General features: G+C 41.9%; 1 protein-coding gene across 2 annotated transcripts; it reads left to right on the forward strand.

Moving 5' to 3' along the window:
- The first annotated feature begins 10,777 nt into the window (after positions 1 to 10,777).
- On the forward strand, positions 10,778 to 13,621 carry fel (Fish-egg lectin). Of its 2 annotated transcripts, XM_045721346.1 has the most exons (6): positions 10,778 to 11,039; positions 11,182 to 11,415; positions 11,616 to 11,833; positions 11,967 to 12,085; positions 13,031 to 13,175; positions 13,252 to 13,621. In XM_045721346.1, the coding sequence occupies exons 1-5, from the start codon at positions 10,985 to 10,987 to the stop codon at positions 13,170 to 13,172; spliced, it is 768 nt and encodes a 255-aa protein (XP_045577302.1). In that variant the 5' UTR covers positions 10,778 to 10,984; the 3' UTR covers positions 13,173 to 13,175; positions 13,252 to 13,621.
- The last annotated feature ends 720 nt before the right edge of the window (positions 13,622 to 14,341 follow it).

The following is a 14,341-nucleotide window of genomic DNA, read 5'->3' on the forward strand; positions in this document are numbered from 1 at the left end:
TGATTAGGAACACTTAAGTGGTAAGCCATGACTTCCTGTTTCACTGGGGTATAAATATGAGGTGACTCACAGGCCACGTTCCCATATTCATCCATCACTATGGGAAAGACAATCGGCTTCTTGGTCACCTCCCTGACCAAGGCCCTTCTTCTCCAATTGCTCAGTTTGGCCTGGCAGCCAGCTCTAGAAAAAGTATTGGTGGTTCCAAACTTCTCCATTTAAGAATGATGGAGGCCACTGCGGTCTTGGGGACCTTCAATTCTGCAGACATTTTTTGGTACTCTTCCCCAGATCTGTGCCTCGACACAATCCTGTCTCAGAGCTCTACGGACAATTCCTTCGACCTCATGGCTTGGTTTTTGCTCTGACATGCACTGTCAACTGTGGGACCTTATATAGACAGGTGTGTGCTTTTCCAAATTATGTCCCATCAATTGAGGATCTGAATACTTACGTAAATAAGGAATTTCTGTTTTTTATTTGTAATAAATTTGCGAAAAATTCTAAAAACCTGTTTTTGCTTTGTCATTATTGGGTATTGTGTGAATATCAATGAGAGGAAGAAAAAAACAACTTCATCCATTTTAGAGTAAGGCTGTAACGTAACAAAATTTGGAAAAAGTAATGGGGAAAGTAATCAAAACTGGATGGTGTTCGGAGATAGATGGGAGGGGTTGAGTGGAGCTGAAGGATGGGACAAAAAAACTAACAAACGATAACTATTGTAAAATATACTTTGTCCGTTAAATGTATGTAGTATGTATAAGCTGGAAGTAGAAGCCCATTTGTTGATATCCATTTGTTTACTCCAATTAGGAGAGCGATGGAAGGGTTAGTGTAAAATATACATATATATACACTGCTCAAAAAAATAAAGGGAACACTAAAATAACACATCCTAGATCTGAATGAATGAAATAATCTTATTAAATACTTTTTTGTTTACATAGTTGAATGTGCTGACAACAAAATCACACAAAAATAATCAATGGAAATCCAATTTATCATCCCATGGAGGTCTGGATTTGGAGTCACACTCAAAATTAAAGTGGAAAACCACACTACAGGCTGATCCAACTTTGATGTAATGTCCTTAAAACAAGTCAAAATGAGGCTCAGTAGTGTGTGTGGCCTCCACGTGCCTGTATGACCTCCCTACAACGCCTGGGCATGCTCCTGATGAGGTGGCGGATGGTCTCCTGAGGGATCTCCTCCCAGACCTGGACTAAAGCATCCGCCAACTCCTGGACAGTCTGTGGTGCAACGTGGCGTTGGTGGATGGAGCGAGACATGATGTCCCAGATGTGCTCAATTGGATTCAGGTCTGGGGAACGGGCGGGCCAGTCCATAGCATCAATGCCTTCCTCTTGCAGGAACTGCTGACACACTCCAGCCACATGAGGTCTAGCATTGTCTTGCATTAGGAGGAACCCAGGGCCAACCGCACCAGCATATGGTCTCACAAGGGGTCTGAGGATCTCATCTCGGTACCTAATGGCAGTCAGGCTACCTCTGGCGAGCACATGGAGGGCTGTGCGGTCCCCCAAAGAAATGCCACCCCACACCATGACTGACTCACCGCCAAACCGGTCATGCTGGAGGATGTTGCAGGCAGCAGAACGTTCTCCATGGCGTCTCCAGACTGTCACATGTGCTCAGTGTGAACCTGCTTTCATCTGTGAAGAGCACAGGGCGCCAGTGGCGAATTTGCCAATCTTGGTGTTCTCTGGCAAATGCCAAACGTCCTGCACGGTGTTGGGCTGTAAGCACAACCCCCACCTGTGGACGTCGGGCCCTCATACCACCCTCATGGAGTCTGTTTCTGACCGTTTGAGCAGACACATGCACATTTGTGGCCTGCTGGAGGTCATTTTGCAGGGCTCTGGCAGTGCTCCTCCTGCTCCTCCTTGCACAAAGGCGGAGGTAGCGGTCCTGCTGCTGGGTTGTTGCCCTCCTACGGCCTCCTCCACATCTCCTGATGTACTGACCTGTCTCCTGGTAGCACCTCCATGCTCGGGACACTACGCTGACAGACACACCAAACCTTCTTGCCACAGCTCGCATTGATGTGCCATCCTGCATGAGCTGCACTACCTGAGCCACTTGTGTGGGTTGTAGACTCCGACTCATGCTACCACTAGAGTGAAATCACCGCCAGCATTCAAAAGTGACCAAAACATCAGCCAGGAAGCATAGGAACTGAGAAGTGGTCTGTGGTTACCACCTGCAGAACCACTCCTTTATTGGGGGTGTCTTGCTAATTGCCTATAATTTCCACCTGTTATCTATTCCATTTGCACAACAGCATGTGAAATTTATTGTCAATCAGTGTTGCTTCCTAAGTGGACAGTTTGATTTCACAGAAGTGTGATTGACTTGGAGTTACATTGTGTTGTTTAAGTGTTCCCTTTATTTTTTTGAGCAGTATATTTACAAAAAATATGTGGGGGATTGGAAAATATGCAGACAATTACATTGATGGAAGCCACAATATATCTGCAATTTTAAAGCTAATCTACCCACTAAATAAAAAAATAAAAACATCTATTATGTCCCCCCCACTTCTAAAACCAAAGTTGCGCCCCTGACTCTTATCCTTAATGTACATGCTTTGTGAAGTGCTTTGCACAATCATTTAAAGAAATAAATAATATCAGGAAGAAATAATCAATCTAAACTCATAATCGACTCATGAGGAAATGTGAAGACACTGTACGGTAGAATAAAGCTACGGTTTGGGATAAAAACAACAACTAAATGGCCTCTTGTTTTGGTAAATGGATGAGGGATGGGGCAAGAGAAATATAGCCATTCTCAAATGCATAGATGGAGCTATAGATATAAGGACAGACAGATCAGAACAAAATGATTATTCTTTAAACATGTTTTATAAAGTTATTCCTTGTTTGTTTACAATAGTGTTGTTGACAAACAATTTAGTGAAAGCTTACATGTTTTATTCTATTGTATTAAGCTCATGAGGCATTTAAAAGTTATATTTTTCAAAAATCAATGGCTATATATACATTAGGAAAGTTAAACAATGAAACAAAACCCAGTTTTAAACAGGCTTATTCGCCCAACATCAGTGCCCGACCTCTGAGGTAGCCTAACTGCTCTGAGGTAGCACCATTGGGCCGGTGATATAAAAAAGTGAAGCCACCTGAAACTAACTCCAGTAGTCCTAACCTAAAACAAATATTTCTTGTTCCTCTACATTTAAGTGTAATAAGATAATAGATTGTTTCTTTTTTTATCATATTTTTTTGGACTATAAATGGAACTAACAGAAATTGTGAAAATGGGTTTGCCCTGCCTACACTAGTGAGATTGTTGTATCTCTTTATTTGGTCTGTGGTTACAGATTTGATAGAAACCACTGCCTTGTCGTGCCTGGAGAAATAGTTATAACATTCCACTCCATTTCAACATTATACTGATATGAGAGATTGACATAACAGTGTTGCATTTCCCTTTTCATTTCAGCAGTAGAAGTTATCTAGGGGGGAAGCAGTTAGGTAGCGGGGCAGCAGCAGTTAGATAGCGGGGCAGCAGCAGTTAGGTAACGGGCCAGCAGCAGTTAGATAGCGGGGCAGCAGCATTTAGGTAGCGAGCTTCAGCATTTAGGTAGCGGGCCAGCAGCAGTTAGGTAGCGGGCCAGCAGCAGTTAGATAGCGGGGCAGCAGCAGTTAGGTAGCGGGCCAGCAGCAGTTAGATAACGGGGCAGCAGCATTTAGGTAGCGAGCTGCAGCATTTAGGTAGCGGGCCAGCAGCAGTTAGGTAGCGGGCCAGCAGCAGTTAGATAGCGGGGCAGCAGCAGTTAGATAGCGGGGCAGCAGCATTTAGGTAGCGGGCTGCAGCAGTTAGGTAGCAGGGCAGCAGCATTTAGGTAGCGGGCTGCAGCAGTTAGGTAGCGGGCTGCAGCAGTTAGGTAGCGGGGCTGCAGCAGTAAGGTAGCGGGCCAGTAGCAGTTAGGTAGCGGGCCAGCAGCAGTTAGGTAGCGGGCCAGCAGCAGTTAGGTAGCGGGGCAGCAGCTGTTAGGTAGCGGGGCAGCAGCAGTTAGGTAGCATAGCAGCAGCATTTAGGTAGCGGGATGCAGCAGTTAGGTAGCATGGCTGCAGTAGTTAGGTAGCATGGCTGCAGTAGTTAGGTAGCAGCGCTGCAGCAGTTAGGTAGCATGGCTGCAGCAGTTAGGTAGCATGGCTGCAGCAGTTAGGTAGCATGGCTGCAGCAGTTAGGTAGCAGCGCTGCAGCAGTTAGGTAGCATGGCTGCAGCAGTTAGGTAGCATGGCTGCAGCAGTTAGGTAGCATAGCAGCAGCAGTTAGGTAGCAGCGCTGCAGCAGTTAGGTAGCATGGCTGCAGTAGTTAGGTAGCATGGCTGCAGCAGTTAGGTAGCATGGCTGCAGCAGTTAGGTAGCATGGCAGCAGTAGTTAGGTAGCAGCGCTGCAGCAGTTAGGTAGCATGGCGGCAGCAGTTAGGTAGCATGGCAGCAGTAGTTAGGTAGCATGGCGGCAGTAGTTAGGTAGCATGGCGGCAATAGTTAGGTAGCATAGCAGCAGCAGTTAGGTAGCAGCGCTGCAACAGTTAGGTAGCATGGCAGCAGTAGTTAGGTAGCAGCGCTGCAGCAGTTAGGAAAGGGGTTCTTTCACCTTACCATAAATTGTCTGTCTTTTACATAACCTTTAATGAGGAACCAGAAAAGCAGGTCCGGGTCCAGCCTCCCATCAACTCTTTGTTATACAGATGGAACAGGAAGCCATCATTGCTTTAAAAGCAATGATGGGAGGCTGCAGGGCTATTAAAGCGCAAAGCCCAGCAAGGGGACAATTGAAGTCTGGTGTAAAACCAAACGTATACTGTAGATCTACAGAGACATCATGAGAGCCACTGCAGCCATCCTATTGGTCCTCTGTCTCCTGGCCATCAGTCATGGTAAGTTACCATCATTTGAAGTGTGCTTGATCAACTTGGAATTGATGAAGTTTGCTCCATAGCTTCATCCTCCATTTTATTGGTGCAATCTACTCATATGTCTTTGTCGCCACAGCATGGTGCTGTCATGAGGCAGTGGACATCAAGAATATGATACAGATTGATGCAGGACTGGGGCAAGTGGTTGCAACTGACAAAAGTAAAATGTCATACTACCTGGTAGGTGATAAATGGATCTGCCTGTCGGGTTCCCTGAAGGTTATTCAACTAGACAAGTCAGTTAAGAACAAATTCTTATTTACAATGACGACCTACCCCGGCCTAATTGTGCACCACCCTATATGACTCCCAAATATGGCCGGATTTAATACAGTCTGGATTTGAACCAGGGACTGTAGTGATGCCTCTTGCATTGAGATGTGATGGCTTAGACCGCTGCGCCACTCAGGAGCCCAGTATGGAGAGTGTCAGTTATTTTAAAACGATTTCATATTATAACTGTTGAAATTGTCCTAAAACCCTGATTGTTTCCAGCTTAATCAAGACTGCCAAAACAACAGGTGGAGTCACATTGATGGCAAGTTTTCTATGATTGAGGTGGAACTGATGGTAGTGTCTTTGGGGTCATCTCTTTGGGTGATGTTTATACTAGGTAAGGCTGTTTTAGTTTCTGAACAGACAGAGGAAAAACTCACAAAAAACTCAAACCAAGTTTATTCACCCACTGGGTTAAACAGCTGCAAAAGACAAAAACATCACTGCACAAACACATATTTATATCCTCCCACTAGGCGGAATCAACTCGGAACTGACAGCCAATACATCTTCTTTGCTAGTCAAGAACTTGTTTGGTTCCTCTCACTGGTGTAGTCAGACCCGCGCTGACGCTAAAACCTTCGTGGGCTGTTCCTTCTCACTCCATCTGACCTTCGGCCAAATTCCTCTCTCCTCCCTAATCCACGCCTGTCCTACCTTATCAGTGACTGAAACCAGACAGTTTCCCTAGGAGCCTAGGAGCCTTGAGATTTACAATAACATGTTTGACAGAATGTAAACTTTCTGCATTCCCTCGTTTAAGTCAGTAACTTTCCATACCCTACAGAACCATTTAAAAGTTTAGACATGCCTACTCATTCATTGTCTACATTGTAGAATAATAGTGAAGACATCAGAACTATGAAATAACACATATGGAATCATGTAGTAACCATAAAAGTGTTAAACAAATCAAAATACATTTTAGATTTTAGATTCTTCAAAGTAGCCACCCTTTGCGGTCATGACAGATTTGCTCCCTCTTGGGATTCTCTCAACCAGCTTTACCTGGAATGCTTTTCCAACATTCTTGAAGGAATTTCCACATATGTTGAGCACCGCTTTTCCTTCACTCTGCGGTCCAACTCATCCCAAACCATCTCAATTGGGTTGAGGATGGGTGATTGTGGAGGCCAGGTCATCTGATGCAGCACTCCATCACTCTCCTTCTTGGTCAAATAGATCTTACACAGCCTGGAGGTGGATTTTGGGTCGTTGTCCTGTTGAAATACAAATGATAGTCCCACTAAGCGTCAAACCAGATGAGATTGCGTATTGCTACAGAATGCTGTGGTAGTGTAACTCTGTGTTGCTGGTTAAATGTGCCTTGAGTTCTAAATAAATCACAGACAGTGTCTCCGGCAAAGCACCCCCACACCTCCTCCTCCATGCTTCACTCTGCATCTCACAAAGACATGGCGGTTGGAACCAGAAATCTCAAATTTGGACTCATCAGACCAAAGGACAGATTTCCACCGGTCTAATGTTCGTTGCTTGTGTTTCTTGGCCCAAGCAAGTCTCTTTTTCTTATTGGTGTCCTTTAATAGTGGTTTCTTTGCAGCAATTCGACTATGAATGCCTGATTCACGCAGTCTCCTCTGAACGGTTGATGTTGAGATGTGTCTGTTACTTGAACTCTGTGAAGCAATTATTTGGGCTGCAATTCCTGAGGCTGGTAACGCTAATGAACTTATCTTCTGCAGCAGAGGTAACTCTGGGTCTTCCTTTCCTGTGGCGGTCCTCATGAGAGCCATTTTAATCATTGCGCTTGATGGTTTTTGTGACTGCACTTGAAGAAAACTTCAAAGTTCTTGAGATGTTCTGGATTGACTGACCTTCATGTTTTAAAGTAATGATGGACTGTTGTTTCTTTTTGCTTATTTGAGCTGTTCTTGCCTTAACATGGACTTGGTCTTTTCCAAATAGGGCTATCTTCTGTATACCACCCCTTACCTTGTCACAACACAACTGATTGGCTCAAACGCGTTAAGAAGAAAATACATTTTACAAAATTACTTTTTACATGGCACACCTGTGAATTGAAAGGCATTCTAAGTGACTACCTCATGATGCTACCTCATGAATCCAGCAGGGTTCAATTCTCGGGCCGACTCTTTTCTCTGTATATATCAATGATGTCGCTCTTGCTGCTGGTGATTCTCTGATACACCTCTACGTAGACAACACCATTCTGTATACATCTGGCACTTCTTTGGACACTGTGCTAACAAACCTCCAAACGAGCTTCAATGCCATACAACACTCCTTCAGTGGCCTCTAACTGCTTTTAAATGCTGGTAAAGCTAAATATATGCTCTTCAACTGATTGCTGCCCACACCCTCCCGCCCGACTATCATCACTACTCTGGACGGTTCTGACTTAGAATATGTGGACAACTACAAATACCTAGGTGTCTGGTTAGACTGTAAACTCTCCTCTCCAGAATCACATTGTGCATCTCCAATCCAAAATTAAATCTAGAATTGGCTTCCAATTTTGCAACAAAGTCTCCTTCACTCATGCTACCAAACATACCCTCGTAAAACTGACTATCCTACCAATCCTTGACTTCGGCGATGTCATTTACAAAATAGTCTCCAGCACTCTACTCAGCAAATTGGATGCAGCCTATCACAGTGCCATCCATTTTGTCACCAAAGCCCCATATATTACCCACCACTGCGACCTGTATGCTCTCGTTGGCTGGCCCTCACTACATATTTGTCGCCAAACCCACTGGCTCCAGGTCATCTATAAGTCTATGCTAGGTAAAGCCCCGCCTTATCTCAGCTCACTGGTCACCATAGCAACACCCACCCGTAGCACGCAATGCAGCAGGTATATTTCACTGGTCACCCCAATATCTCTACTTGCACATCATCATCTGCACATCTATCACTCCAGTGTTAATGCTAAATTTCAATTATTTCGCCTCCATGGCCTATTTATTGCCTTACTTCATTACTCTTCTACATTTGCACACACTGTGCATAGATTTTTCTATTGCGTTATTGACTGTACATTTGTTTATGTGTAACTCTGTGTTGTTGTTTTTGTCGCACTGCTTTGCTTTATCTTGGCCAGGTCGCAGTTGTAAATGAGAACTTGTTCTCAACTGGCCTACCTGGTTAAATAAAGGTGAAATATTTGTATTTTTTTTAAAGCTGGTTGAGAGAATGCCTAGAGTGTGCAAAGGCAATGGGTGGCTACTTCAAAGAATCTCAAATATATTTTAATTTGTTTAACACTTTTTTGGTTACTACCTGATTCCATTTGTTATTTCATACAGATCCCTCCACTAATATTGGCCCACTTGGCCCATGTTAACAAAAAGGGCTGTGTAAAAAATTTCCTTGCTGTTTCTTTTGGTTTTTCATTCAAAATATTCACAAAAATCAAACCTTTTATTGATGTGAAATAAATATTTTTCTCCAAAACATTTGTGTCACAGTTATTGTCACCCCTAGACATTTTTAGGAGTAAAATCTAACTGAAGTAAATTCCCATTCAGATTTGACTTTTTTAAGTTCACCTGAGTGATTAGGAACACTTAAGTGGTAAGCCATGACTTCCTGTTTCACTGGGGTATAAATATGAGGTGACTCACAGGCCACGTTCCCATATTCATCCATCACTATGGGAAAGACAATCGGCTTCTTGGTCACCTCCCTGACCAAGGCCCTTCTTCTCCAATCGCTCAGTTTGGCCTGGCAGCCAGCTCTAGAAAAAGTATTGGTGGTTCCAAACTTCTCCATTTAAGAATGATGGAGGCCACTGCGGTCTTGGGGACCTTCAATTCTGCAGACATTTTTTGGTACTCTTCCCCAGATCTGTGCCTCGACACAATCCTGTCTCAGAGCTCTACGGACAATTCCTTCGACCTCATGGCTTGGTTTTTGCTCTGACATGCACTGTCAACTGTGGGACCTTATATAGACAGGTGTGTGCTTTTCCAAATTATGTCCCATCAATTGAGGATCTGAATACTTACGTAAATAAGGAATTTCTGTTTTTTATTTGTAATAAATTTGCGAAAAATTCTAAAAACCTGTTTTTGCTTTGTCATTATTGGGTATTGTGTGAATATCAATGAGAGGAAGAAAAAAACAACTTCATCCATTTTAGAGTAAGGCTGTAACGTAACAAAATTTGGAAAAAGTAATGGGGAAAGTAATCAAAACTGGATGGTGTTCGGAGATAGATGGGAGGGGTTGAGTGGAGCTGAAGGATGGGACAAAAAAACTAACAAACGATAACTATTGTAAAATATTCTTTGTCCGTTAAATGTATGTAGTATGTATAAGCTGGAAGTAGAAGCCCATTTGTTGATATCCATTTGTTTACTCCAATTAGGAGAGCGATGGAAGGGTTAGTGTAAAATATACATATATATATTTACAAAAAAATATGTGGGGGATTGGAAAATATGCAGACAATTACATTGATGGAAGCCACAATATATCTGCAATTTTAAAGCTAATCTACCCACTAAATAAAAAAATTAAAACATCTATTATGTCCCCCCCACTTCTAAAACCAAAGTTGCGCCCCTGACTCTTATCCTTAATGTACATGCTTTGTGAAGTGCTTTGCACAAACATTTAAAGAAATAAATAATATCAGGAAGAAATAATCAATCTAAACTCATAATCGACTCATGAGGAAATGTGAAGACACTGTACGGTAGAATAAAGCTACGGTTTGGGATAAAAACAACAACTAAATGGCCTCTTGTTTTGGTAAATGGATGAGGGATGGGGCAAGAGAAATATAGCCATTCTCAAATGCATAGATGGAGCTATAGATATAAGGACAGACAGATCAGAACAAAATGATTATTCTTTAAACATGTTTTATAAAGTTATTCCTTGTTTGTTTACAATAGTGTTGTTGACAAACAATTTAGTGAAAGCTTACATGTTTTATTCTGTTGTATTAAGCTCATGAGGCATTTAAAAGTTATATTTTTCAAAAATCAATGGCTATATATAAATTAGGAAAGTTAAACAATTAAACAAAACCCAGTTTTAAACAGGCTTATTCGCCCAACATCAGTGCCCGACCTCACAAATGCTGTTGTGGCTGAACATCTTGTGGAAAGCCTTCCCAGGAGAGTGGAGGCTGTTATAGCAGCAAAGGGGGGGTCAACTCTATATTAATGTCACTGATTTTGGAATGAGATGTACTTTTGGTCATGTAGTGTAAGTTTTTAAAGAAAATAACAAATGAAATAAAAAATTACTTAAGTTGCAAAATTGAAAATACGTTTGTCCTCCAATGAGGGTGGATGGTAGGGGTATAAAATGTGTTACACTCAGTCTGGTACAGTATAAACATTATATGGGTCCTTCTACAACACTTAGCAACCTTATCAAACAGCTCTACAAATATGCCACCTGCCAAGTGCAGTAGGTGAGAGAAATAAGCTTTTGTGCGTATGGAACATTTCTGGGATCTTTTATTTCAGCTCATAAAACATGGGACTAACACTTTACATGTTGCGTTTCATATTTTTGTTCAGTGTATAATATTATTGTGTGTGTGTGGGAGAGGGTGGGGTTATATCCTCCTCCCGTTAACGTTTCCTTCAAACGGGTTGTTTGTCAGATATAAATAGCTCATTAATAATTATTTCATGGGCGTTGAAAGCTTGTCCCAGGGCTATGTATATATATATATAAGGGGACAAAGTCTATGTTCAACCAAACTTATACTGTAGATCTACAGAGACATCATGAGAACCACTGCAGCCTTCCTATTGGTCCTCTGTCTCCTGGCCATCAGTCATGGTAAGTTACCATCATTTGAAATATTATTTCATAGGCAGCTCCACATTAAACTTTAAATTGATCATCAAGTTGGCTCCATAATTTCATCCTCCTTTTTGCTGGTGAATTCTACTGATGTGTCTTTGATCTGGTGTCTCCATAGCCTGGGACTGTCAGCCTGTAGTGGATATCAAGAATCTGATGCAGATCGATGCAGGACTGGGGCAAGTGGTTGCTACGGACACAAGTCAAATCCCCTACTACCTTGTAGGTGATAAATGGATCCGCATGCCTGGTTCCCTGAAGCATATCACTGTAGGACCAGCAGGGATCTGGGGTGTCAACAAGGACTATGCAATCTACAAGTATGTGGCCGGTAACTGGGTGCAAGCTGCAGGTAAGTGGAGAGCATTACTCAATATTTATCCAGAGGACACATGCTTCTTAGCTTTCCTGATACCATCAGGCTGTTGAAAAAATGATTAATGTTTTACAAGTTTAACATTATGTTATTGTATAATTATATAATTTGGCAGTACTCACAGAATAGTCCTACTTGTTTGCTTGTCCGTCTCTGTCTGTCTTTGTGGTCTTCAGGCCTTCTGAAACAGTTGGATGCTGGAGGTGACCAGTTTGTTGTGGGGGCTAACATGAACGATACTCCATACTGTCTGGCAAGTAGTGCCACAGTTGGCTACAAGGGTCCAGCCTCACCCCTTCCATGGACAGGATTGCCAGGAAGTGTGAAGTACTACAGTTGTGGACCCTTTGGGTGCTGGGCAGTCAACAATAATGATGATATCTACTTAATGAGTGTAAGATCTGGGAAAGAGTGTGAGAGCTGGAGTAGAGTAGTAGAGGATGGAGAGTGTCAGTTATTTTAAAACTGTTTCATATTATAACTGTTGAAATTGTCCTAAAACCCTGATTGAATCTGTTTGTTTCCAGCTGAATCAAGACTGCCAAAACAACGGGTGGAGTCACATTGAAGGCAAGCTTTCCATGATTGAGGTGGCAACTGATGGTAGTGTCTTTGGGGTCAACTCTGTGGGTAGTGTTTATACCAGGTAAGGTTGCTACTGAACTATATGTATGGTTCCACCCTTTTACCCTCAACATTATTAACTCATTTGAAAAGGACTTGTAATAATAATGATATACCTTTAATAATAACTCGGGCCTTACTGTACATACTTTGTGACATGAAGCTCTTTACACAAACATTTAAATAGATACATAAATAAAAATCAGTCAAATGAAATCAGATCGATACTTATAATAGACTTATAAAGTAATGTGTAGACAGTGTCAGGTAAAATATGTAAAAGTGGGATGTCCTTTAAAGCTACAGTTTGGGATAAAAAACAACAACTAAACGGTCACCCTGTTTTAAACAGCTGAGGTATGTAGCTAGAGAAATGTTTTAAACAGCTGCGGTATGTAGCTAGAGAAATGTTTTAAACAGCTGAGGTATGTAGCTAGAGAAATGTTTTAAACAGCTGAGGTATGTAGCTAGAGAAATGTTTTAAACAGCTGAGGTATGTAGCTAGAGAAATGTTTTAAACAGCTGCGGTATGTAGCTAGAGAAATGTTTTAAACAGCTGAGGTATGTAGCTAGAGAAATGTTTTAAACAGCTGAGGTATGTAGCTAGAGAAATGTTTTAAACAGCTGAGGTATGTAGCTAGAGAAATGTAACCATTCTCACATTCATACATGGATCTATGAATGCAGAGACAGACCATCCATGAGAAGAAAACATTTTTTTGTTTGTTTTAAACATGTCTTTTTTAAGCTATACATTGTTTGTCTACAGTAACATTGTTTACAAACAATTGAGTAAAAGCTTACATTTTGGCTTCTAATGCAGTTTATATTAAGCTCAATAGGCATTTATAAGTTATATTCTTCAAAAATCAATGGCTATATACAATTAATAAAGTCCAAAAGATGCATGCACTTTATAAATATTGATGAGATTTAAACGTTAACCCCACCCCTTTCTTCAACACAGAGACGGCATCACAGCCAGTAAACCAGAGGGCACTGGATGGAGCCATGTCCCAATGTGTATGCAAATGAAGCACGTGACCTACGACCTGGGCCGTCTTTGGGTCATCTCCAAGTCTGGCTTCACCATGGTGTGCACACATTAGCCTCTTCTCTGTAGCTGAAGGCTGTTCGGAGTCTGACAAGCTCACTTGCTAACTCATTGATTTCTCTTTCTGGAACAGCCTTCTGCTTGAGAATTGAGGACATGAACTCATTAGAATCCTTCATTCTAAAACCGTTTGCTTCATTTGAAAAACTATATATTTTTATCTCTATCAATAGTAATCACTGACTGTACTGAGGTTAAATTTATTTTTATCAATGTAGATGTTTTCTCCCACAAAACTGACCACCAACAGCCTTATAAAAGTTGTATTATTTTCTTGATGACTCCTTGATTAACACTTAAATAGAGCTTTGCTATGGCTGCTATTGGTCATAGTGTAAAAACCTGAGCCTTCCAATGTAATCAATAGAGTTGATGTAATCCTTGGCATTGCTTATTATCTCATATTATCATTTCCCACAAATAAAGCATTCATTTTAAAACTAATTTCTGTGTTTTGAATAGAGGAATTTAAGATCAACTGAAACTTGAGAGATCTATTTTGTGATTATGCTTTTTGCCCCTAGCACCACACAAATGATTCAAATAATACTAAATAATACTATTATTTGAATCAGCTGTGTAGTGCTAGGGGGAGAATGTCACGACTTCCGCCGAAGTTGGTCCCTCTCCTTGTTCGGGCCGCGTTTGGCGGTCGACGTCACCGGTTTTCTAGCCGCCACCGATCCACTTTTCATTTTCCATTTGTTTTGTCTTCATTGTACACACCTGGTTTCCATTCCATTAATTATGTTCCTTATTTAACCCTCTGGTTCCCCCATGGTTTTGTGCGTGTTTGTTTGTTGTAAGTTGGTCTGTATTTGTGAGCGTGTATATTTTCCTTGGAATATTTGTTGTTTTGAGTAAAGTTACGTAATTACTCATCTCTGTGTCCTGCGCCTGACTCCGCCTTACCTGCTACACCTAGACGTCTTACAGAGAAAACAAAACGTTCACCCTTTGGGGTCCTGAGGACCTAGTTTGGGAAATGCTGCCATAAGAAGTTCCACTGTTAGGAATATAGGTAGGGAAGTGTCTGGGCCACAGTTCAACAGTCCACTATTTCTATCACACCCTTAGGGAGCAGCAGTAACCAGGCCAGGTGCTTTGAGTGCCGACAGGGTTGAAGTCTCACAGGTGTGAGTGATGGATGCGGAGTCTCAGGAA

Source organism: Salmo salar, chromosome ssa07, assembly GCF_905237065.1.
Source record: "Salmo salar chromosome ssa07, Ssal_v3.1, whole genome shotgun sequence".
Classification (NCBI taxonomy): Eukaryota; Metazoa; Chordata; class Actinopteri; order Salmoniformes; family Salmonidae; genus Salmo; species Salmo salar.